The sequence below is a fragment of the Cinclus cinclus genome, chromosome 4 (assembly GCF_963662255.1).
Source record: "Cinclus cinclus chromosome 4, bCinCin1.1, whole genome shotgun sequence".
NCBI classification, from domain to species: domain Eukaryota; kingdom Metazoa; phylum Chordata; class Aves; order Passeriformes; family Cinclidae; genus Cinclus; species Cinclus cinclus.
In genome coordinates, this window is record NC_085049.1 from 1,466,315 (window position 1) to 1,492,473 (window position 26,159).

Below are 26,159 nucleotides of genomic sequence, written 5' to 3' on the forward strand. Positions count from 1 at the left end.
CCCAAGACACATTAACATCTTTTTATAAACTACACCAGACATTTTGGCTGTGCCTTAGACACATTATATCTTCTCCTTTAATCTTTTGCTCTCATCATTTTGTGCCAGGAAAATGTGTACAAATGCTGCTCATGACATATATGTTAAAAAAAAAGAAAAAAAAAAGAAGCTATGAAACTTTTGGGCATTTTATAAAGCTAAAGAAGCTGATTCTGATTTCACATGATTAATTAGGGGAAACTCCATTGTTACTGCAATGCCAAAAGTTGCATGGAACCAGCATCCAATCCTAAATCTCTCTTAACTCTTCTAGAGAGAAAAGTTCAGGAAATATCAGACTGCTGGAAAGGCACAACAGATTTCCTTATGCATTTTAATAGCAACCTTTGGGATTAGAAGCACTGAAGTATCAAACATTAAAATACTTTCTTTGCCTCCTTTGCATCTTCTGATCAACTCTCATCCATATATTGCAAAGTCTCACAGAGGCATTGTAATTAACATCCTTCCTTCCTTGCTGGAACCATGCTGATTTTTTAAAGGAAAGTGAAAGACATTCTTCCACTTACAATTGAATGTAAATTGTATAATTTATTAATTATTTCAGTAGCACTTGATATTTATTTTAATTAATCTTTAAGTCAGACATTAACACTGGGGAGTAACAGCAGGACATCAGAAGCAGCAAAATGATTTTTCTTTTGCTTGAGTGCATTTTGGATGAAAAAAATAGATAATGCACTTTTTTTTTAAAGTAGGAAAGATAAAGTTTCATGAAATTAAATCATGTACATTGCAAGAACAGATAATGACAACCACAGGCAAAGGTTGTCCTCCCTCCATCTCATGCAAGCCCTTGTCCACCCCAGGAATTTTTACCTGAACCACAAACCAACTTTTTCCATGCCACTAATATCTTGAAGTGGCAATAGGAAGGCACAGCAGTTTATTTTTTCTCACTTTTGGCTTTGTTTGTTTTAAAGTAGAAATATTTTTTTCCCAGTCAGGCTGAGCTTCAGCGACCTGACATTCTACTGAGTCTTTTATTGCAACCGTAAAATGGGAATTACCTTAAAACACTGAGTACAAGATGTTTAACTTTTAATACAATTTTCACCTAAGGATTATTCCTTACTAAACTAATATAGGATTGACATAAATCCAGCCAGTACTAGCTGCTTTATTTCTCTGCACTTGGCCTCTACAAATACCAGATATATATCAACATAAATATAACTTCTGGGAAAACACAGGCTTTATTTTCTTGAAAAAAAACCAAAACCAGAATCAGATTAAAATAGTAGACAGACCTGCCTAAAAATAGCCTGGGTTTCAATGTTTTGGTTTTTCTAAGATGATAATAAAGCTGCTTAAAAGTTTTAGCTGTTCATGACCCTAAATAAATCACTTAGTGTGTCACTTTTCTTCATCCATCTAATTGCAGCTGGGAAGGAAGGAAAAGAGAAAAAGCAAAGCAATTTTGGCATGACTTTCAGGAGCACATTTGGTCCATAGAATGGGCAGGATGAGATCTGTAACTCATTTTCTCCTCCTCCTGACACCATTTCTTTCCCTGTGCGCACACAGCTCTGGATGCAAGACAGACACAGAATTTTCATCCTGCTTTACTTAGAATTCCATCAGGTAAGTAACCTCTGGATGAAAGTTATTCTAATGTATGCTGCCAAACTGTAATTAAAAAAAAAAAAACAACAAAAAAAAACCCCAAACAAACAAACAAACCAAAAACAAAATAAAAACCCCAAAACCCAACAACAACAACAAGAAATCTAGAAAACCCCCCAAAATAAACAGACAATAAAAAAGAAAAAAAACAAACAGAAAAAAGGAAAGAACCACAACTCTCACCCCTTGCAATCTCAAGAATTTCAGGAAAAAAAAATGTAATTCCACCAATTTTAAGTAACTCAAATCTGGACTGAACAAGATAGCCGTTGTTTGGTTTTGGGTTTTTTTTTTAGGCAGGAATTACTTTTCAGTATTTGACACGGCTTCAAATACTAAATATTTTCATGACTCACACAGGTCCATCCTCCAAAACCTCTTTCCACCAAAGGAGCACATAAAGCCAAGAATAAATACTTTATTGTAGTGTGTACAGAAAAAAAAAAGAGAGAGAGAGAAAGAAAAGAGGAGAACATCTCCATGGTAATGGAGATTACACTTTATCACAGTGTTAAAAAAGAAGAGAGAAAAAGACAGAAAAGAGGAGAAAATCTCCATGCTAAAGTAACAGAGACGTGTGCTTAAACTTCATGGAGTTTAAATTTCATGGAGCTGCAAATCCCAGCCCTTGTTTTTCTATCAAAGCAGGGATAAATGCAGAAACTGAAAATGCCACTTCCAAGGTCACTGCCCAGATAAGAAGTTCCAGGGCAGAAATAACGTGACTTTCCTTTTCATAATGGTTTTCTGAATCTGTCTGGTCACTCTGAGCTCATTCCATAATTAATTTCCCTTTTTTGAGATGCCTTGGTGCATTGCACCTTTCAGTGAATCTTCACTCACAATACCAAGTACGGACAATATGATGGGAATTAAAGCTCTTTGAAAGCCTATGCTCCAAATTCAATTAGCAGTATCAAGATCCTGTAGTTAGCAGCAAGTCCAAAAAAATATAAGAGGATACTTGGGGGTTTAGTGATGAATCCAGTCCTACCCAAATATCTTCTTTTTGTGCTTTCTCCTCCTCCAGAAGTGAGCATATGGTGACTGCTCTTCATAATAATGTCCAGAATGACACTTTTGGTTAATCTTTGAAAGATATACTTCACTTCAAATTCCATGAGCATTGCAATAAATGTCACCGGCAACCAAGGAATTTTGTTACAGTGTCTAGAGTTCAAAATAAACAAAGCCAATCTTTATTAACAGAATATACATTATTGTATTTGTTGCCAATTCCATTCAGGACACATTCTCTACCCAGAAACATGGGGAAATAAAATTCAGTACTCTGCCACTATACAAAAGAGCTCCTTCTAAGGCAGAAATTCTGACTTTTAAGCAATCAGTTCCAGGCTCAAAGCTACAAAGCAGTGGAGCCACACACCAAACTGGGGTCATCCCCAGGGGAAATGGAGAGCTAGGGTGTGAGAGAAGCAAGTTTTCCATAACTGCTGCAGGAATTAGCTCAAACCATAGCCAGGCATTTATCTACCACAGAAATTGCCACCACTGCATTTAGAGAAGCCAGCTTTTCCATCTTCTTCTTGCTCTGGGTCCAGGAAAACTGTTTCAGTTTGTTTATTTTTATTTATTTTTTTCCCCGTTTGTTTTTTTTTTTTTTAATTCTTTTTTTTAAATTGCCTACACCACACTAGGAAATTACCTATGTATGAACTATATTCACCTGAAAACGTGCTTGCTATATCTAGGAATATCCCAGGTGGAATGCACACACCCATTTGGGACACAGGAAAGTCAGTCACCTTCTGCTGCAGGTGTCCTCATAGCATTGATGCTCTCAAGAAAAATGCAGCTCTTTGGCTGGAAAGAATTCCTAAAGCTCTGCAGTATTAGCACACTAGAAGGAGCAAAAAGCTTTGATGTAATTATTACCAGTAGGTGGTATGCATTAACTATTATTTTCAAGCCAGCAGGTTATTCAGCAGCTTTAGAAACAATAAAACCCTCAAGACTTGAGGGGGAAAAAAAAATAAAATATTTTTAAAAATCATTAACCAATCTTACGCATTCATGATAAATTGCAATTATAAGCAGGCATTCATGCTGGGAATAATTAGTTGCATGCCTCAACTTTATTGAATGTCAGTGAAGTCAAGAATACTCTTCACAAAATAACAATAGAGAGGAGGTGGCCAAGTTGTATTGAAAAGGAGGCAGGAGCAATTCTGTTAATTGAAGGAAAAAATGCCAGCTGTAAATAGAACAGGCTCTCAGTTTGTAGCATTTCTTCAAAACCAGGAACCAAACACCCTGAAGGGCAAACATTTTTGGATGAAGTTTAAGAGAGGAGAGAGCGATTGCTGGCCAGATTTTTTTAAAAAATGCTTCTTGATAATGAGGCGTTGTTACTCTAGATTAGATCTCCGGTGAGTCTTTTGAGTTCTGCCATCCCCAGGAGTCTCCCAGGACTGTGAAGTGCCCATCTAAGGGAAGGATTCACTTAACATGAAATGCAGCTCCAAGAAGCAGTAACAAGAATGCACAATGCACATCTCAGTGCAGTATGGGCAGTTCCTGCTCTGTTCCTGCTCAGGGCAGAAACTCTGCTAATTTTGGACACTTGTTCCCCTACTTTTAGTGACTCCAAAGTCAGGTTTCATCTCTTAAGCATGAATTTGTAAATAAAAGAACTTCTTACCAAACCTGTCTGTGGCAGTGTCTCGGCAGTGGTTTAGGCTGCATTTATTTTTCACTCCTAACAATATTCTGTTGTCTGTTTTTAAGGAAAATGGCAGAAGAATTATTCTTTAGACAAGACTGCAAGACGCTGAAGCAAACAAAAATTCATGCAAATATATAAACCCCCAGATCTGCAGCAGCTTGACTCTAAATTAATTGCCTCAGACTAATCAAGAGCCTGAGTAGGAACCACAGATTGCATACCTCTTAACATCTGAATTTATGCTCCTCTAACTTGGCTAAAAAATGTAGAATTTATGAGCAACTAGAAGAATTCCTAGCTATATGGAAATTCCTATGTGAAAATATTTTTAACGAAGCAGAGAAGGCAAAACATTTTCCTGGTATGCTTGGAGAGGAGCAGGATGGTGGCTTAGTATCACAACAAGATGATAAAATACTTTGTAGTCCATTAGTAACCAAGGAATATGCTAAACAACACCTGAAACATAAACACAATATTAATATTCCTGGATAACTCCCAGAGAATACTTGAAATGTATTTACAGATCATTTCTATGGCCTACCTGTACCCGAACATAATGCAATTTTTCCATATTGCAACCTTCCCATATTTAAAAGAAAGACGGGGACAGATTTTTCAGTAGGGCCAGAGGTGGTTTTAAACTAAAAGGGGTAGATTTGAATTCTGTACAAGGAATAATGCATTTGTGACAATGAGAGGCAGAGGGTGCCCATCCCTGGGAGCAGTCAGGGGCTCACTGGAGAAGGCTCTGAGCACTCTGCTCTTGTGAAAGGTGCCCCTGCTCGCTGCAGCACGGCTGGACTGCATGATCTGTAAAGGTCCCTTCCAACTGAACCCATCCCAGGACTGAAAGTCAATCTCCTTTACGTCCACACCACATCTGGACTACCACCCCAGGGTATTCCCCTCAGTACTCCTTAAAAATAGCACTGTTCTTAAATAAATATATTCTTATTTTTAAAACTTATTTTAAATAAGTGCATTTTAAAATAAATAAACAAACAAGTAAATAAAATTATTTCAAGAAAATGAAATAAATAAATAATAAAATAAGTAAAGATTTAAATATATTAACATAGAATATGATTATATTATAATATATGAAATATAGAAAATATAATAGTATATAAGTATAATATACATATAGTATATATATAGTATATATATACTATAGGATATATACGTTAGAATATTATAATATAATATAATATAATATAATATAATATAATATAATATAATATAACATATATAATAATATAATAAATATAATATAATAAATATGATATAATAAATATAATATAATACATATAATATGTATAATATATAATGTATAATATATAAAATAAAATATAAAATAAATATATAATATAAATATAATATATAATATATATAATATAATATATAATATATAATATATAGTATATAATATATAATATATAATGTATAATGTATAATGTATAATATATAATTAATATATAATATATAATATATAATGTATAATATGTAATATAATGTATCAGGCATAAGGTATAAGGTATAAGGTACAGTATATAGGATATACTATATAATAGATTATATTTTAATTATATATAATATATTATATGTTATATATTTTAATATTTATTAATAATATAATATATTATAATATTTATTATTTATATATTGTATATTATAATATTATAAAATTATTGTTAGTACATTATTATTTATTGGCATAATGATTGTGTTATTGCATATTATATAATTGAATTAAAATGTTTAGAGGAACTGAAATATATTGTCACACACAGACATTAAATAGATGTGTAAGTTTTAGATTTAAGTAGAAATATTATTAAGTTGCATAGATATGAAGTGGACAATCTTAGTTCTAAGTAAGTAAGAATATGTTTTAAGTGCCTTAAAGAGCAAAAGCCTTAGAATCTGTTGTAAGAAACATGCTTCAGTTAGAGCTCAAAAATAAAAACAAGCTTCAAGAGCAAGTTTCAGTGCGAGCTCAAAAACATGGTTCTAGCCATAATAAAAATGCAGTAAGAATATTGCTTACACCCTTCAGCTAGAACAGATAGGCTATAATCACAAGTTATGCAAAAACGTTCACGTTGTAGAGCCACAATTCCAACAGGTTTAGAAGAAATGCTTCAGATGCGCGTTTTTAGCTCACTGGATAATTTGTAAATAAAAATCTGTGTATTGGAGTGAGAGCTCTCTCGCTCTCTCTTCCTCCACCATCATCATCATCATCATCATCATCATCATCATCATCATCATCATCATCATCATCATCATCATCATCACTACCACCACATGCAAGCAGAGGAGGAATGAACTCACAGCTTTCAGATGATGAGACTGACGTGGGGATAGGGGAGAGTGAAAAAGGATCAGCAAACCTGCTGCAAGACACACCCCTGTTCCACAGTGACCTGTTAATGCAGGTGTTCCCAAAACCCTCCCAGGAACTGACTGCTGGCAGTGAAGAAAGTCATCTCCACACTGCAATGATTGCAGAGTTATTGCTGTTTGATTCTGAGGGACTTTTGTTTACTTGAGCCAGCTAATCACATAAATATTCCAGAGCTCCCTTCCTGGCCATCTCCAAACCAGGGCATTTGCTGCCCTGAAAGGCTGAGCTGGAACAGAGACCAGACAGAGCAAAAGGAGTAAAACATGAATTTATTGAAAGGATAAAACAGGAATTTATTGAAAGGATGAAATAGGAATTTATTGAAAGGATAAAATAGGAATTCATTGAAAGGATGAAATAGGAATTTATTGAAAGGATCCACCTTGGGCAGTGCAAGAGCCTGGATGGGGCTACACCCAAATCAAACCCAAGATGGATCCTGGCCAGTAGTTTGACACTTTGACAAGTTTTGGTTCATCTCCACCTTGGGGTCCATTATCCAAGCACAGCCCCAGGCTATGAACTCTCAGCCCCTGCCTTGCCCCCTTCCCTCCCCTGCTGTTTTTGCTTTTTGGGTGCCGGTTGTCCTTGACTCTCCAGCTAGAAAGGAATTGTTTTGTCACTCCCCTGTGAGGAGAGCTCACCAACACCTCACATGGAGTTTCAGAGTTGCACACCAAGCAGCAGAGATTCTGACAAATATAAAAACTAAAACCCAAGGCATCACAGAGATGATGTTTCATTTCTGTTTGACTGACAGAGGTCAGGGCACCTCATGGGACAGGCAGGCATGGTCAAATTGGCAGGAGCAATGGTTTATAACCTAGATATAGGTGAGGCTGTGCAAAGCAAAGGAGCCTTTCTGGTTTTGAATGCCCTGAAATTAGAAAAGGCCTCACAGAACTGATGCTGAACAACTGCAAATCCAACTGAACTTGACAGAAATGGAGGGCACTTCAACACCACAGAGAAAAGCATGAAAAATATCAGCTGACTTTGGACAAGTGGTGGTTTCTGTATTTTTTTAGTAAGAAAGTGGGACGCTTCCTACTGATTTATAAAGTGTTGTTTCTAAGACAAGTGTTTGTCCACAGAGCTATTTTCATACGCATCTTCCAAAACTCTAGTTTTGTGAATATTAGGTGAATGTTAGCTATTCACCTGAGTTTGGAAGGTAGACAAGACTTAAGAAGGTTTAAAATACAAATTGGATAAACTCATTTGTTTGCTGTATCAAAAGGGCATGTTACTGTTACGATGCACAAAGTGGAAATAAATAAACCCCATTTATGTGTATTTCTGTCTAACCTGAGCAGCTCGAGTCACAAGTCCAAGCTCTGTGCATAGGTGTATTATGAGAAAGGAAGAGAGATGTGACATCCATGGAAAAGCAAGATAGCACTGACCTCTTAGGTTTAATTCTCTTCCTTAGAAGAAATTTGAGGGTGTCTGTCTTCATCCTCAGCCACGATGATACTTCAGCTTTTCTGAAGTCATGTCCCTGCTCATAAACAAATTATTTTAGCCAGAAGCTCACGAGGCCGTGATGTCCTCATGGTACCTGTTCAGAAGAACCTGGAGGCAAACACACTTGGAAAAACAGCAGACGAGGGTAAGAGTCATTGTGAAGTGCTAAAATAAGGCCTTTTCCAGAACAACTTCAAATAGAACATTTTCTGATTAAGTAAAACAGCTTTTTATGGCTTGCAAGAACACACAGGATGCACATCAGTTTTGTACAACACACCTCACAGTTGATTTTTTTACTTACCCGTGACTAACTACACATTATTGTTATTTGGCCAAGCCTGAGTCAATGAGCATCCTCTGCTATCAGGCTGCCCCTAAATCATCAGCTGTTTTCTGAAAGATTCAGGGGTTCTTTTGGCAAAAAGAGCAATAATTGGATTTTTTTTTTTTTCAATAACTGGATTTCTATGCAAGGGCATAGAGGCAGAGCTAAGGTTCCTTTGTTATTAACTTGAGTGCTTCCACACATTCCATAGGTTGGACTGTTTGTTTTCCCAAAAGTGGGAATGGGAGAGGATTTTGTTTTCCCTGCTGGGTTTTTTATTTTTAAAGACCTGGATTTTCCCAGAAAATTATTTTAATTGCTTGTACCAAGAAAACTGAGCTATGCACACACAACACTGATGTTTTTTTTGGATTCAATACATTGATCTCTTTGCACACACGGCTCAGTTTTACTTTATGTTTCCACTCAGGCTTTTTTACCTAACTGGAAAGAGATCATAGTTCCTGAAGAAGCTACGCAATTCAAGACAAAAAGCAAGCTGGATCCATGTGAATGATGATTACATATTACATCATTTAAAAAGTAAGAGTAAATCACTTAACTCTTTTAAAAAGTGAGCACTTTGACAAGTACCAAACCCTTTCAATTCCTGACACTGGCACTCAAAGGTATTAAAAAAAAAAAAAAAAAAAAAAAAAGGAAAACTAAAAAACGCAAAAATAAAAGCCTCAGAAAGAGTAATTTTGGATTTGCTGGGCAAGGCACTAAACAGAACGGTTTGAAACCAACCTGCAACCCTAGAGTGGGGCTCCTGAAGGCTGAAACTTTTCCATAATCCTTTACCGTGCAGAAGTGCTGGCTGGAGCAAACCCCCAGATCTTCACAATTTCTACCATCTCCAAGACAGTGCAGCAGCTCCTTTGCACAGAAGTTTCCCACTCCCCTTTAGCTTCTTTCTCTGCAGCCTTCTACCTGCCTCTCAGTCCTGTATCCCATTCTTTGTCTTCGCCAGCAGGGCAGTAAAACACCCCTCAGTCATTCTCTGGGGAGGAGCAATCTTCCAAGGATGAAGAGAGAGATCAACAAGCAGCTCCTCCCTTATCTAGACAGACTCTCCTTTCAAAAATTAATTAAAATAATAATAATAATAATAATAATAATAATAATAATAATAATAGTAATAAAATATCACCTGCAGATTAAAAAACTCATTACAGAAGAAAAGAAGAGCTCCAGAGATGAAAGCAAACAGCAATATTTTTCTGAGCTTTCATTGAATTTGAGGGATAAAACCCCCCAAACCTAGAGAAGGCATGAGAAAAATCTCCCACAGTAAAAATCTGATGGGCTTTTGTAGCATCCAAGGAGTTCATTTGAGCTCAAGGAGCGTAGTGTGTGCTCACACTTACAGAAGAGCCTTTTCTTCTGCCCTTAAAAGCAGCTACATGTTCAGAGAGCAGCCTTCCATCCAAGCTGTGTGTGTGGTGTAAGGCATGGCAGCAATCAGTGAGCCACACCAAGATTCTGAGCTCAGGGCCAGACTGAAGCACAGATTCGACAATCCAGCATCTGCTGGACCCCCACCTGCAATTATACAACGTTAGGATCTCTTAAATAATAAATTGAATTACTTCTCCAACCCGTATTCCTGATCTTGGCCAACCCTTGAGAGTAGACAAGGAATTGCATGATGTGGAAAGAGTCACCTCTTTCAGATTTGGCTTCTGAAGTTTTAAACTGACCTTGAAATGAGCTTTATCATAAAAAGCAAGCACATTGCAAAAGATACTTTGCAATGAAGACAGTTTAGGCTGTAGCTCCAGACTAAAACAATGTGAAAACATTAAATCCTTATCATAGCATGAGGTTCAGGACTAAAGTGTAGGTACACCTAGAAGGAAGATATAAAAATGGCCCTTACTTCCCCAATATATTTCCTTATGTCTGTTTGCTGATTAAAATATATATATATTTTTTTTTTTTTTTTCCTGCAGCAGCTTTCACCCTCCAGAGCAGGGACAGGCATAGGAAGGCAGGCTGGATTCAGGAATGCATCAGTGCCATCCTAACCAAGCTCTAATGTTGAATTTTCTGCAGACTGAAGCAGAAGTAACAGCTTTGATTCTCCACACTGAGACTGACTTTGCACTTCTGGAAGTCAATAAAAAATGTTTGACTTGTAAACTGAGCAGATTTGGTCTGGATGTCACTGAGAAAAAATAAATGTAGTGCTCTCAGCATGTCAGCTTGACAGGGTCACTTTGCTTTTCTGACCACAATTCTGCTTTAAAACTAACCTTTCAGCAGCTGCTCAGCTCCAGTCATCAGTCCTGCTACTGTTGAAAAGCAATTGCAAAAACACCCATTGACTTCAGCAAGAACAGGATGAGGCTCTTATCCTATAAATGAAAGTCTTATGACACACAAAGTGGACATAAAAAATCTCACTATGATTTAGACAGGCAGAAAATATCCCCATTGACCCAGCTCAGATCACTAGAGACCTACATCCATTTGTTTTCAGTTCAGCAAACAGGAGGGTTTATGGTTGATTTTATTTTATTTTATTTTATAAATCAAGCCAAGGACATGATAGAAACCAAACCTGCTCTATCTCTGATGGAATCTGCAGATCAGTTTTGTAACAAAGTGGAAAATCTCTGATTCTTAACCATATCTAGAAGGTAAACACAGCCCCCTGACTAAGGATGCATGTTATATATTGTGATAGGTCCACACTCAAAATAACATTCTTGTCTTCCCAAACTCAAGACTTTTTCACTGAAAATATCTGAGCCTTTTAAATGGAGCAGCAACATTGTAATGCAAATCATCAAATTACAAAACCATTGAAATTCTCCTATTTCATTGCCCTCAGGGCAGCAGTTGATGCTGAGACTCCAGCAGGCCTCCCAAGGGTAACAGAACAAAAAGACAAGCAAAGACATAATCCAGCCATAAGAGAGTTTCAAATCCAAAATTCATTTCCTTCACTGCTGCACTTTTACCACAAAGAGTTGTCCCCAGCAGAACATGCTAAAATTGATGTCTTTTCCCTGGTTGGTTTGTCTGCTTTTGCAAAGCCTTTCAGTAAAAGCCTGCTTGGTTCCTGGCTTTCAGTGCACCTTTTCCAAGTTGTTTATTCAGCTTTATTGGAAATAGAGATTCTTCCCACCCCACACACTGAGTTGTCATCACTGTATAAGTGTGTTCTGAGCAGTTTCAGTTTTCTATACACTAATTAAAGCTTCATATAGAACCTCAGCTAATTAAAATTCCAGTGAAGTAATTCTGAAATAAACTGCCTGCAAGTGGGTATTTACATGAAAATACCTGCTGATGAACGTGTGTTTCTATTCTTCTTTTCCCTCCTGCTTCTTTCAGCAGCAGTCAACAGCTGTGGGCACACAAGGCATCTAAAACAATTCAAAATTCAGATGTTAAGCCCTGAGGTAATTTTTCCTCGCAGTCATAATCCCCATTAGTGCCTCTACAATATGCTCTGCAGTGTTTTATACCTGGGGTTCATTTCTATTCTTGAATTCCAGAGTCCTACACCTACCTTTGATTTTTATTTATTTTTTTTTACTATCATTATCCTCACGGTGTGCATGAATATAAAATAATTTATAAATTTCTCATAAGAGCCTATCTGCGGGAACTTCTCCCAGCCAAAGAAAGTCCAAGGAATGTCAGTAATAAATTTGCACATTGCCCTCAATAAAAACAAACAGACAAACAAACAGACCAAAAAACCCTGAACAAAACCAACTAAATACAACCCAAACCCAAAAGCTTTCTGTGAATATGTTGCATTTTTCTCTTTTTGTTTATAATCCAGAAAGGTACAAGACCTCCTATGCTGTAAATAGGTCCCTGCCAAATACAATTTTAGTGTGGCACAATCACACTTGACAAACTTGAGTCAGAGCAGTTCCTTCTAGATTTGATAATAAAAATAAAATTATTCCATGCCTTTTGTTTTATTTCTAATGGCAATACCTCTAAATTAGTAATTCTATCCCTGAAGTGTTTGCGTTATCTACTGCACCAAGCAAAACCAAACCCTTAGTGAGAACCTGAAAATAACACTAGCCATACTCAACTATAACAATTTCCTTTGCCTAAACAGAGAAAAAGTTCAAAAAGTGCATAAACAATATAAATATTAGTAGGAATTTGGATAGCAAAAATCACTTCAGAATCTCAGTTTTTATCTGTATATGAAACATAACCAAAATATCTACTTATTGCCATTTTTATCTCTAGTAGAACTCTATGCCTGAACACTCTGACTATAAGTACTTTATTCTGATGAAACTGCACTTAGTTAAGTATTAAGTTGCATTAAATGAAAATTTGGTGCACTGAATTAGAAAATCTGACCAGAGAACTTAAAGCCAAATCATAGCTTTAGTGTGAGAGGCTTGTTTGAAAAGCTCAGGAAGGTAAGTGCCAGTTTTCAAGGGCAGCTCTACCCAGAGTCACTGAGTGCCCTCACAGAATGACACACTACAATAAATAACTCCAGTTATACTCTGCGCTCAGATTCTCCGGGTCTGTTTTAAGAGGGTACAAGCCCATTGCAGAATGAAACCAAAATCACTCACTGTAATATTAATTGTCTCTTCTGGCTGATGGATTTTGGAGTGCTCAGCACCTTTTCACATCTTGCAACAACAGCACCTTAAAGAACTTCCAAGATTTTTTTTTTTTTTTTTTTTTTTTTTTTTTTTTTTTTTTTTTTTTTTTTTGTGGTTCAATCACAGATGAAGTGGGAATGGCTTTAGCAGGACTTTCAGCTAAGGTTGCCATCACACAAGGATACAACAGGATACTCTGTCCTGTCACCCAGGATTGTGATTGAGGAGATCAGACAACTTTGGCCTCTTCATTGGTGACAGGGGGACACCACTGGTGACTTCTTCTGGACTTTGTGACACTGATCATGACCCTTCAATGGTCCAGTTTGAATTGATTCCATTTCCCTAGCCAGTCCATGAGGATGGGCAACCTGTCCTCATGGCAGGCAGGATTCCCCTTATACCCAGTCTGAAACTCTCCCTTTTTAATCTGAGCCTTGTCCTCCCACAACAAGAGCCTGGTTTCCACTTGTCAAAAGCTGCTCATGTGTGCAGAAAGGGGGGCTGGAAGGTCCCTCTCCTCACAGCCAGGTGCTCCAGGCCCCTCGGCAGGGCTTGCTGCACTCCCTGCAGTCACCCAGCGCTCGTGCGGGGGACAGGGGTGGCAAAACCAAAAGTAGCAGTCCAGGCATTGTCTGATGAAAGCTGAGCAGAGGAGATGATCCCTTCCCATAAACTACGGTCCCTCTGGGCTTCTCCTCAGGCTGGGTGCAAAACCCATCTTTTCTAATCATCAAAGTCTCTGTGACATCCATCTCCATGATCTCTGAAAGGCAGAGAATGCTTTCAGAAACCGGGGATGCAGAAAAGCTGTTCCCAGAGACTTCTTGAGCTCAAATTTGCCCAGCTCTTCTAAAGCTGTTCTCAGACTTGTTTAGCTAAAATTTCCCCAGCTCTTCTAAAGCTCTTCCAAGTGCAGGCTACTTTTGAAAGGTGCAGCTGTGTCCTTCATCCTGCTCAGGGTTACATATTCCCACTCCCTTCTCTATCCCACTATTTGGGATGCAGTATCGGGTCAATTCAGTTAAGTGATTCAAGATAAAACCAAATGCAAAACCTTTTCTTTTTCTTTTTTCCCCAGTTTATTTTGGTATCATATCAGCAAACTGATCAATTCAGTCAAGACCATAAGATTTAATTCTACGGAAATCACAAGAATCCACAGGAAGGAGCAGATCTTTTTATCAACTCAAGGTGAACATTTAATCTTTTTTTGAGTGTTTTCCTGGGCCTAAAACATGGCAACCACAGAGGTAGAAACAGCTCTGTATTTTCCTGCAATGTTTAGATTCTGATACATTTAGCATATTGCATTTGGAGAGTGAACAGCTCCCACAGAGCAAGTTATGAATAAATGTTGACTATTTTAATTTTCTACTTTATTCTTCTACTATGTCTTGGCCATCACACAGCTTCTGCACTCTGAACTTCACTGTACTAATCTAGCAGAAATTAAGAGTTTAGTAATTGCTTATTTATGCTGTGACCTAATAAAAGCCTAATCTGAAATGTACTGGCATGAGATCCATGTAACTCACAGACAAATATTTTAGCACATAACACAGTCAAACAAAAAAATACATTAAATATATAGAAAGAAAACCTAAAATCCTTAAAAAGAAACTGTGTCACTCCTTCTCACATCCCATAACAATTCAAGTAATGGATTTATAGCAAGATAAGATAAGCCTTGCTGGGAAAAGAAAATATGCTTCACATATACTGTTGACATATTTTTCAGAATATCTACAATCCAAAAATGCACAAGATCTGATTTTGGGAGTGGGGAGATGTGGCTTTTTCTCTGCCTTTGCTCTTCTGGGGCAGGTTTCAGCTACAAGGTTTATAAGCACTGCTCTTTAGGCACTCAGCTCTGCTGTGATTCCATTTTTGCTCACAGAAACCTTCTTCAGCCAACATGAAGAGACCAGGAAACTGCTCAGACTTTTTCATGGGCTTTATTCTGTGAAGGGAGGTCATGAAGGAATCGGAACACATGGGTTACTACAGGTATTTTTATAGGTTTCAGGGGAATCAAAAGTAAACAAATAGGGTACAGAATTAAAACAATTAATTAATGTGTGAGGTTAAATTCTCTTATTAATACTCTGATTAAATCCTCTTCATATTGCAAGTCCCCCATATTTTTTTTCTAACTGATTTTTTTAAAAAATACATTAATTAAATAAAGCACTATCCTTTTTCTGCTTTCCTAAAAGAAGTCAAGCCTTAATTGCTTGTAGACTACAAGTTCACAGGTTTCTTTCTCTCCAATTGGTAGAAATGCTATAAGTTTTTTCACTATGTATTTTTTTGAGTGCCTTTTTTTTCAGATAGCTCAATAGCTTTTTACTTTTCTTCTTTTTCATTTCCTTTTTTTTCCTCATTTCTCCTTTTCACATGTGAACGTCCAAATGGGCAAAATACCAGAAATCATCTTTGATCACAAAATTGTAAATTTTATCAAATTGGAGATGGAAATTAGGAAATAGGTAAGGAAAACCAAAACAAACCAAATAAAAAATTGTGCCAAATAACCTGGTGGTAAAGGTTAATCTTCCCTGAAATATCATGGCTCCTTGCAGCACTTTTTACCACAGCTGCTTTTGGCTTGTAAGATTTTTTTGGGGTGGTTTGTTTGTTTGTTTTTCATTTCTTGTATAAATAACATCAATGACAGAGAATAAAAAGTGGTTTGAACCCTTAAGAGTTTTGTAATCAGCTGAGATGTAAGAAGCAGAATTTTAAATTATTATTTGATTCAAGTCAGGTACTTGAGCCTGGGTTTTTTAAACCTTCAATAAATATTTCTCTATCACAAAATAAGAATTTGGACAATTCACAGCTCCAGTACAACACTTAGTGCCACAGCATTTGGTTTTTAGCAATTCAGTATTCAATAATTATTGAATTAATATCAATTTAGCAATTCAACTCAATATTGATGCTAAGCTTCCTGTGACATCTCTCTGTCCTGTTGCAATGGTTTCAGTATCTATGAAATAGCAAAATATCGAGTTGTGCCTGTTACACTAACATTGGCTCAAGCCTCAGCACCCTGCTATTTCAAAAGTAAATGTTAAAATAGCCAGAAAAAAGTCGGGCTAAAGTTCTTTCAGACACTTTAGTAACTTTTGTGAACAAGAAACAGCAGAACAGCTCAAGGGGGAATGGTTTCAGATGGTTTCAGGGTTAGATAAGATATTAGGAAAAAATTCTTTGCTGTGATAGTGGTGAGTTACTGGCACAGCTGGCATCCCTGGAAGTGCCCAAGGCCAGGCTGGGTGGGGCTCTGAGCCCCCTGGGATGGGGGAAATGTCTCTGCCCAGGGCAAGGGGGTAGAAATGGGTGATCTTTAAGGTCCCTTCCAACCCAGAGCATTCTGTGATTCTGTAAAAAACCTGCACAAAGCAAAGTAGATGTATCCTCTGATCACACCTCCAGCCCTGAGCAACTTTTCAGCAGGGGCTTTAGAGCCAAGTTGCTTCTGCCTGTTAATTTTTAAATGTATTTTCCAGCAGTAAGCATTTCCATCAGCTGTAACAAAAATATGTTCAAATACTTCACCTGCCTGTTTTCCTGAGCTCGTGTGAACCTCTTGTACCTGTAATACCCCCTAGCAGCAATGCAGCAGTGCCTTACTGAAAGTCTATGATTCACAACAGCTCCATCAGAAGAGAGTAAAAATAATTATACTATTATAAACCAAATAAAATAAACGTGAACAGAACAAGTGTAAAAGTGCAACCAACCTGGATGTTAAAGCAATCTCTTATTTCAGTGTACTAAGTAACCAAGTAACTTGAGAAATCACAAATTAAAGGAGGTACAGCAGACACAGGGTGTCTTTTCTGGGGGTAAGCCTTTTCTACACCACCTTCCACATGTGTAGCATTCTGCTATTTCGCATTGTCCCTTTTCACAGGTGTACTGCAAGTCTTAGCTGAACACCATGCACCACATTACTCCAAATTGAAATTCAGTAAATATGTTCTCAGGCACAAAAAGGTAACCCCACAGAAGTGTTTTACAAGATTAGAGTTTTAGCAAGAGTTAGATTAAACTTTTGAAACCTGGGGTAGACAACAGACAAGTTCAAACCACATTTTTTTTTTAACAGCAAGTCACCCCCAGAATCACATTTAAAAAAAAAAATCACTTTAGTTTCTTTACTTTCATATTCCTGGCATAAAATGACAAGCCTGAAAAACAGACAGAGCAAACCCAAACACATACATACACGCACACACAGGTCCTATTTCCTTTCCTTTCCTTTCCTTTCCTTTCCTTTCCTTTCCTTTCCTTTCCTTTCCTTTCCTTTCCTTTCCTTTCCTTTCCTTTCCTTTCCTTTCCTTTCCTTTCCTTTCCTTTCCTTTCCTTTCCTTTCCTTTCCTTTCCTTTCCTTTCCTTTCCGAAACTTTCCTTTCCGAAACTTTCCTGAAACTTTCCTGAAACTTTCCTGAAACTTTCCTTTCCTGAAACTTTCCTTTCCTGAAACTTTCCTTTCCTTTCCTGAAACTTTCCTTTCCTGAAACTTTCCTTTCCTTTCCTGAAACTTTCCTGAAACTTTCCTGAAACTTTCCTGAAACTTTCCTTTCCTGAAACTTTCCTGAAACTTTCCTGAAACTTTCCTTTCCTGAAACTTTCCTTTCCTGAAACTTTCCTTTCCTGAAACTTTCCTGAAACTTTCCTGAAACTTTCCTTTCCTTTTTCCTTTTTCCCTTTTCCCTTTTCCCTTTTCCCTTTTCCCTTTTCCCTTTTCCCTTTTCCCTTTCCTTTCTCCTTTCCCCTTTCCTTCCCTTGTTTTCCCTCTCAGGGAAAGGAAGGCTCCCTGCCCTGCAGAAACTTTTGTGCGGCGGGGGGACAGCACTGGGCACTTGCGGGGAGGAAGAGGAGGAAGAGCAGGAGGATGAGGAGGAGGAAGGCGCCGCTCAGAAGCTGAAGAGGCCGGGCCCCGCCGAGGGGAGGAGGCGGGCTGAGGGCTGAGGGGTGTGGGATGAGGGGTGAGGGATGAAGGGTGTGGGATGAAGGGTGTGGGATATGGGGTGTGGGATGAGGGGTGTGGGATGAGGGATGAGGGGTGTGGGATATGGGGTGTGGGATGAGGGATGAGGGATGTGGGATGAAGGGTGTGGGATATGGGGTGTGGGATGAGGGGTGTGGGATGAGGGATGAGGGGTGTGGGATATGGGATATGGGGTGTGGGATGAGGGGTGTGGGATGAGGGATGATGGGTGTGGGATGAGGGATGAGAGGTTTGGGATGAGGGATGAGGGGTGTGGGTATGGGGTGTGGGATATGGGGTGTGGGATGAGGGATGAGGGATGAGGGATGTGGGATGAGGGGTGTGGGATATGGGGTGTGGGATATGGGGTGTGGGATGAGGGGTGTGGGATGAGGGATGAGGGGTGTGGGATATGGGGTGTGGGATATGGGGTGTGGGATGAGGGGTGTGGGATGAGGGATGATGGGTGTGGGATATGGGGTGTGGGATGAGGGGCGTGGGATGAGGGATGAGGGGTGTGGGATGAGGGATGAGGGGTGTGGGATGAGGGATGCAGGGTGCGGGGCGGTGTCGCCCGAGGCGCTTTAAAGGCGAGCAGGCGGCGGAGCGGAGCGGAGCGGAGCGGAGCAATGACCGAGGTGAAGGTGGCCGTGCTGGGCGGCAGCGGGGCCGGCAAGTCGGGTAAGGGGGAGAGCCGGGGAGTGCCTCGGGTTTGGTGGAGAGCCCCGCTAAAGCTGGCTGTGCTTCCGTCCCGCAGCGCTCGCCGTGCGGTTCCTGACACGGCGCTTCATCGGAGAGTACGCGTCCAGCGCCGGTGAGAGCCGGGGGAAGGGAGAGAGGGATGGGGAAAGGGATGGAGGGAGGGAAGGAGGGAGGGAGGGAGGAAGGGAGGGATGGAGGGGAAGATGGAGGGAAGGATAGAGGGAAGGAGGGATACAGGGATACAGGGATAGAGCGGGGCTGGGATGGATGGAGGGACGGAGGGATGGAGGGACGGAGGGATGGAGGGGTTCCCTGGGGAGAGCAAGATGCGGCGCCTCAAGCTCTTATTTGACGGAGGAATGGGAACTTTGCTGGGAGATGTGAGTTCCCGCTGGGATATCAGCTCGGGGGAAGCCCCGGGGAGGGGAAAGGCGAGCCGGGTGCCGGCGCTGAGATCGCTCCGGAGCTCGCAAAGCCGCTGGGAGCGGGAGAGAGCCGGCTGCGGGTGGGAGCCGGGGCGGGCTGTGCTCAGCTCCATCACAGGGGAGAGGCACAGAGCAAAGGAATACACTAAAAAGCCCAGAACAACGCGTCGTCTCCTGAATATGCCCTCCTCGGCTCCAGGGGACGCAGCCTGTTTACCTGGCGAGGGCGGATAATGCGAGCATCGCAGGAACAGGAGCGCGCTGGTTCGGTGGCTTTGGGGAAAAAAGGAATGTCACATTTCGTGCAGGAACGAATGGATGCCTGAGGCACTTCCAAGTCTTGGAAGGTGGCAAAGCAGGGCTTGGACCTTTAAGTCTCGGGGGGGGGGGGAAATACTGTTCAGCTGATACACAATTAACTTTGGAAAGTGTGCTGCCACCCCAGCTGATGGGGCAGAAATCCCAAAATTTAGCGAGACACAGCAATTGCCGCCTACCTCCCTGCTAAAGTGAAGGAGACTCTCCACGCTTTTTCTTCCCCACCACAGGAATCAGAGTAGCTTCTAGTGATCTGTAAATAACAAAAAAAAAAAAAAAAAAAAAAAAAAAAAAAAAAAAAAAAAAAAAAAAAAAAAAAAAAAAAAAATTACTAAGCTGAATTTTGTTGAATATATCCAAACGAACTTATTCTGAAGAAGGAGTGATCTGTAAATAACAAAGAAAAAAAAAAGTACTAAGCTGAATTGTGTTGAATATATCCAAACAAACTTATTCTGAAGGAGGAGCCAATGGTCCATGTGTTCTCTACCATTAGTTATTGTTATTATTATACAAACACAGACTGAGCAGTTTGTGTCCCAGCTGGCTGCTCTGGGTCTGAGCTACCACAGGTAAATTATGTGTTCTCTGTGCTCTGTGTGTGTTCCAAGCCACCTACAACCGAATCCAGGTTGTTTTCTCAGCCTCTAGTAGTGCAAATCCTGTAACAGGCATTTCAAACCCCCAGGACATTTTCGTTTTTAAATTGTTCCTTAGAAAATAAGTTTAGCACTATTTCTAGAGATGAGGAAAGTGGTAATAGGGGTGGTAAAGATCGTGCCACTATTAGTGGAGTCAAAATACTAATTAAAAGTTAGTTTAATTAAGGAAACAAACAAGGAGCTGTAGAGTTTATACCCTGAGATGCTTGGGACTGATAGTTTATTGTCAGATGAATTCTGGAGATGACCACGAAGAATGCTGAAGATACAGAGTTGCAGAGATCACAGAGCTATCCCTCTTTACACAGTTTTAACTGTGTTTTCTGTAGTGTCAACACCAATTCTTGTCCCCGTGGCTCATAAAATGACAAATTATTGTGTAGAAAGCCTGTTGACAGCCACAATCTGGTTACACTTGCTTAGAACATCCTGCTGATTAAAATAGTAGTGATGGTGTGTCTGCTGTAGAGTTCCCAGTGTTGCTAGTGCTGGTGGAGAGCTCTAAATCTGAGATGCTACAGAAATATTTTTGGACTGGATCCCAAAGGATGTGGTCCTGTAAATAATCTTGGTCTAATGCTGCCTGGTATGAGAACTCTTAAAGCACCAGAAGCCATGGTAAATAAATATTATTATTGCTAAATAATGGCTTTGTGCAGAATCAGAACTGCACATAGCCTGGCTGACTACTTTAATAATCCTGAGCCCTGGTACCAAGCTGAAGAATCATCAGCATTTAGCTGATTGTGAGGATTGTGAATCCCCCTTGTCTCCATTTTGGAAGAGGAAAAGCAGGGTCTGAAAGTGTTCATTCACCAAGACTTCCATGGGAACACCACAGTGAAATGGTGTTGGTCTGCCTAAGGGGTTCATTGGTGCAAAATTAAATAAGTTTGTTCCCAGTGTCTGTTCAGATAAAAAAAGTCAAACTATCAGTCAACAACAACAAAACCACAAAACAAACAAACAAATAAAATCCTCTCTAAAAACCCTCCTCACCTGCAAAAAAAAAAAAAAAAATCAGAGAAAAAAAATTCTCAATTTCTTGAGAAACCAATCCAATAATCATTATTCGAGGGATCCTCAGTGTTATCAAATTTCACTGTTGCCTTTTCTTTTCTTTTCTTTTCACTGTCATTCCCAGTCAGTAACACTGGTTTTCTTTGGATAATATCTGTCTGTTAGAATGCATCTACACTAAACACTTGTGCCTGGATGGGAGGCAGATACACCTGGAAATTTATGACCCTTGTTCACAGGTAAGAATTTAGCAGGAGGAGGGTAAGGGAAAGCTGTTCTTCATTACCTGTGTATATGGTAAAGGGGTTACAAACTTTTGGTTGTTGGAATTTGTGCCTGCTCTTTTTTTGTTTTTTTCAAAAAAAAGACTGAAATTTTATAGTTGCTGGGACTCTGAACTACTGAGTACTTTCCCATTTCACCAAAGAAACTCTTTATTGCTGACATTTTCTGGAAATGCATTTTGACTAACACTAACAGAAACAACTTATCACTTTTGCTTTACACAGGTAAATTCAGAGATAAGTCACTGGATTACACAGTTTTCTCAAATACCCTAAAGGAATGAAATTCAGCTTCTAAAGCAAACAGTTTATTAAATGGCTGCACAAATGACCCAAGTAGACCTGGAAGTAAGGCTTGCATTCACAGAACAATTTCCTTTCCCAAGGAAAGCCATAATGCAGCTTCTACACATTGACAATTAAAATGTAATCACAGTAAACCACTCTGGAATAAGGTTTTGTACTAATTTAACTAATTTACAGGATTAGAGTAGCCTAGGTGCTGTGTAAGATGTGCAGACCTAGGTCTGGCTGGCCACCCTGGCTCCCCAGGCTCCTTTTTTGGCAGCTGCCTTGCCTCTTACAGCTGGGGTAAGGAATGCTGGTGTGAAAGCAGTCACTGCAAGTCAGGTCCCACACTTAAATTCAGGGATGGAAAAACTTAACCAGCGTTAAGACAAACAGCATTGCTTGTCCCAGGGCAGGGAGGATCCTGAAACTGCCACTAGGACCTGTCTTGTGCTGGATTTTTTTTTTTTTTTTTAACTTAGGAACAAGGCCTAACTACGGTTATTTAGAGAATTTTTTTTTTTTCTGATCAGCTTCCAGTATTTTATCTATTTTAAGTCGTATGGTTTTGCTAGCTGCTGCCAAATCATGTGCAGGGATAATCTAATTTTAAATAGTTTAAAATTACACTCCTTTGCTTAATGGGACAGTTTACAGCTGTTGCTTTTTGGGGATCAGAAGTGTGGCAGTTTCTTGGTGTGAAGAGAGACAAGGATTGGTATAACCCTATAATCACTCAAGTGATTTTTGTCACTGGTTTCATTAAACTCAACTGCAGATTGAAAGATTTGTTTTCCCTAGCTCCTCAGAAATTTTTCATATGGGTAATTAGCACTTGAAACTTGAACAACTCAAAGAAGAAATAAAACAAATGAAGAAAAATGTTAAGGTTATTGTAGTCAGAATATTAGGAACATGCAAACCAGAGCTATAACCACAAAACACAGAAATGCTGACGGCTCCTGCATGTTCCATTCTCATGTAACCCTGCAGAATATTAAGCACAAGCAAAGGCTGTACAGGGTGTGGAATTTCACTACTTAAACGAAGTGCAAACGTTTCCTAATGAACTTGTCAGCGATCCAAAGTGCCATCTTTGGTGCTGGTTATTTATAAGGCTCTTGGAGCAGCCTAGCCAGAATTCAGAGCCAGCAGCTACACCTATTAAATATCTTTTGCCATGGAATTTGCTGTGTTCTCACATTCACAGTGGCCGAGAAAAGGCTCTGAAGTGACAAGGCTAACGTTCCTTTTCCGTGTGCATTTGAATTTCTTTCAGCCCCAGCAGGGGAAGCTCTCCCTCACAGATGAGCTCCACTGGGCTGATGGATTTATCATTGTTTACGACATCAGTGACCGAGCATCCTTTGCCTTTGCAAAAGCACTGCTGTACAGGATCCGAGAGTCTCACATAGCAGTCTGCAAAAAGTAAGTGGCCTCATTTAATTTTTTTTTTATCCTCAGCAAACACAGAGAAAAGCTGAGAACGCTTTTGTCAGCTTGCAGGTCATCCTAGTAGCAATTAAAATCCAGCAGCATGGAAGTGACGTAGCACAGTGTCAACAGCAAGGTACCTGAAGGTAAAATGTGTGTAGTGTAAAAAGATGTAAAATGCGTGGCAAATTCCAATCTGTTTTACTGTATCCAAACCCAGGTACATCAGGATTTTTGTTCTTATTTCTTACAGAAGTAATATTTAAATGATTGCCATGAACATTTCTGCAGTGATTTACATGGGTAAAAAAGCCAGTCCGTGCTTTTACTGTCCCACTCAATTACCAACAGAGATGCACAAGTACAGGGGCTGAAGAAAGCAATCCCCACATTAAAGGAGAGCCATACCACAAATATCTCCTAAGCTGCCTTTAGCCATGACCCCAACATCATTTGTGCACATGAGTGATCATATGGTAAAAAAGAAAGCACTTAAAAAAAAAAGAAAGAAGGATTACCAGAACTGCAGGTGTGAGTGAGGATGGGGGTGTGTATTCCTGCATCAGTCAGCTGAGCTGCTTTCTAAATAAAAGAGTGAAATCCTTCACCTACATCAGAAGCAGAGTAAAAACCCACATTTTTCTGTCTGTTTTACTGCTGACCTTTGTTAATTAAGGTTAATTTCTGCAAGGAATAATTTTAGCAGAAGGTTGGAATTAGATTTCCTGTGTTTCCTTCTGAGTGTGTGACTGTCATTGATTTATCTCCTGGGCTCTGCTCTGTTACCTGCAAGTGGAGATAATGATCAGGCTGCTTCTTCAGTGAAGTCCAGGTGCTGACAATATACTCAGCAGCACAGAGCATGAAAGAAAAATGGATTAAAATGGGTTAATTTTGATTGTGGATCTAAAATAATACATTAATTTCTTTAACAAAATGATGATCTACTGGTAAAAGAATAGCTTGTCTGGAAAATCATTTGCCATTATGGAAAACTAGAATTCTTCCTGGCAAAGTGAGAGGGGCTGGTTTAGTAAATTTGGGGTTTTTTTTTGCAATGCCTGCTACCTGACCATACACAGTTAATTTTGGATTTTTTTTTTTTTATTTTCAATGCCTGCTATCCTGACCATACATACTTTTCATACACACTGAACACAGCACAGCATATGCATTACAGTATTGCACATATCTTTTCTCTAACTGGAACCTTTTTCATTTCAGAATGGTGGAGTCATCGATATTTTTGGTTGGCAATAAGCAGGATTTGTGCCACATGAGGGAAGTTGGCTGGGATGAAGGACAGAAGCTGGCAATAGATAACAAGTGCCAATTCTGTGAACTGTCTGCAGCAGAGCATTATCAGGAAGTTGTGGCAATGTTCACTAAAGTCCTGAGGAACATCATTTCCAATTTCAAAGTGAAGGAAAAGAGACGACCAAGTGGTTCCACGGTCCATGGCCAAGTTAATCAACAACGTGTGTTTGGAAAGAGAAGGAAATCTGTGTAAGGGATGGTCAGGCTTGAGGCTGGAACAAGCTGAAATAATGGAGCAGATTCACTGAATTTCCTCCCAAGGTCAATATCCGGAGGAGTAAGAGTAGAAACCAAAGGTGGGAGATAGTATGGTCTAGATGTAGAAGACCTGACCTTCTCTTTCAAGCTCTGTTACAGATTTTCTGTTTAGGGCTGTGCCATTTAAACTGTAAGCTGCTCCAGAGGAGAGGTTTATTCTGCACTTATTCAACACCAACATGGTCTTGGTAGAGCTTCTAGGTGCAACTGAAGTATAAACAGTTATCTCACTGATTTATTTATATTGGAAAAGACCCTTAAGATCATCAGATCCAGCCATTAACCAAGCACTACCAAGTCTGCACTAAACCATGTCCCTAAGTGCCATAGAATATCCAGTAACTCAGCCTTGCTGATCAAAATATTAATTCAGAATTCTGAGTAGTTTTTTTTTTTTGTTTGTTTGTTTGGGGTTTTTTTTGTGTGCAAGAACACTTTGCACTAAAGAAAAGCAAAATACTGCGTCTTCATGTGGTAATGTATTTGTATTTAAGTCAGGTCCTTGTGTGCCTTACACTTGCTGAAATTCATATGAATTAAATGATTAGACACCAAATCTACAGAAGGTATTTACCTGCAAAGCTGTCTTGCAGAGGAACCAGAAGTAGGGAACAGATACATAAAGCAGAATTGTCTCAGTACTGTTTCAGTATCTTTTTTTTAAATTATTTTTTACCGTTCATGAGTGATGAAAGAAAGTACAGAGGTTTGAGGAGTGTGGGAGCTGAAATGTCAGTGAAATGTTAGTCACTGAGCACTGGACTGTTTTAGCAAGGGCATTGTTGAGTGAAAATAATTTTACAGCAAGGGCCAGCAGAAGGCCTGGATTGATCCCTTTGGCAGAACAGTTTTTGTAAGATTTAACAGAAGTTCCACTGACTGTAAGGTGGCTGTGACTGGCTGATCCCTTTGGCAGAACAGTTTTTGTAAGATTTAACAAAAGTTCCACTGGCTGTAAGGTGGCTGTGACTGGCTGAATCCCTTTGGCAGAACAGTTTTTGTAAGATTTAACAAAAGTTCCACTGGCTGTAAGGTGGCTGTGACTGGCTGATCCCTTTGGCAGAACAGTTTTTCGTAAGATTTAACAGAAGTTCCATTGGCTGTAAGGTGGCTTGTGACTGGCTGATCCTTTGGCAGAACAGTTTTTGTAAGATTTAACAGAAGTTCCACTGGCTGTAAGGTGGCTGTGACTGGCTGATCCCTTTGGCAGAACAGTTTTTGTAAGATTTAACAGAAGTTCCACTGGCTGTAAGGTGGCTGTGACT

General features: G+C 39.4%; 1 protein-coding gene across 1 annotated transcript; it reads left to right on the forward strand.

Moving 5' to 3' along the window:
* Nucleotides 1-18,800: 18,800 nt before the first annotated feature.
* RERGL (RERG like) lies at nucleotides 18,801-25,530 on the forward strand. Its single transcript, XM_062492602.1, has 5 exons — nucleotides 18,801-18,867; nucleotides 18,944-19,000; nucleotides 21,479-21,552; nucleotides 23,165-23,313; nucleotides 24,544-25,530. Exons 1-5 carry the CDS (start codon nucleotides 18,816-18,818, stop codon nucleotides 24,827-24,829), a joined length of 618 nt encoding a protein of 205 aa, XP_062348586.1. The 5' UTR covers nucleotides 18,801-18,815; the 3' UTR covers nucleotides 24,830-25,530.
* Nucleotides 25,531-26,159: the final 629 nt, after the last annotated feature.

Bases quoted from the DNA above. Each gene is read 5' to 3' on its own strand.
- RERGL (XM_062492602.1), top strand. From the start codon at position 18,816: ATGACCGAGGTGAAGGTGGCCGTGCTGGGCGGCAGCGGGGCCGGCAAG. The intron at 21,553-23,164 runs GTAAGAATTTAG...AATTTCTTTCAG, and splicing joins TTTATGACCCTTGTTCACAG to CCCCAGCAGGGGAAGCTCTC. The intron at 23,314-24,543 runs GTAAGTGGCCTC...TTTTCATTTCAG, and splicing joins CACATAGCAGTCTGCAAAAA to AATGGTGGAGTCATCGATAT.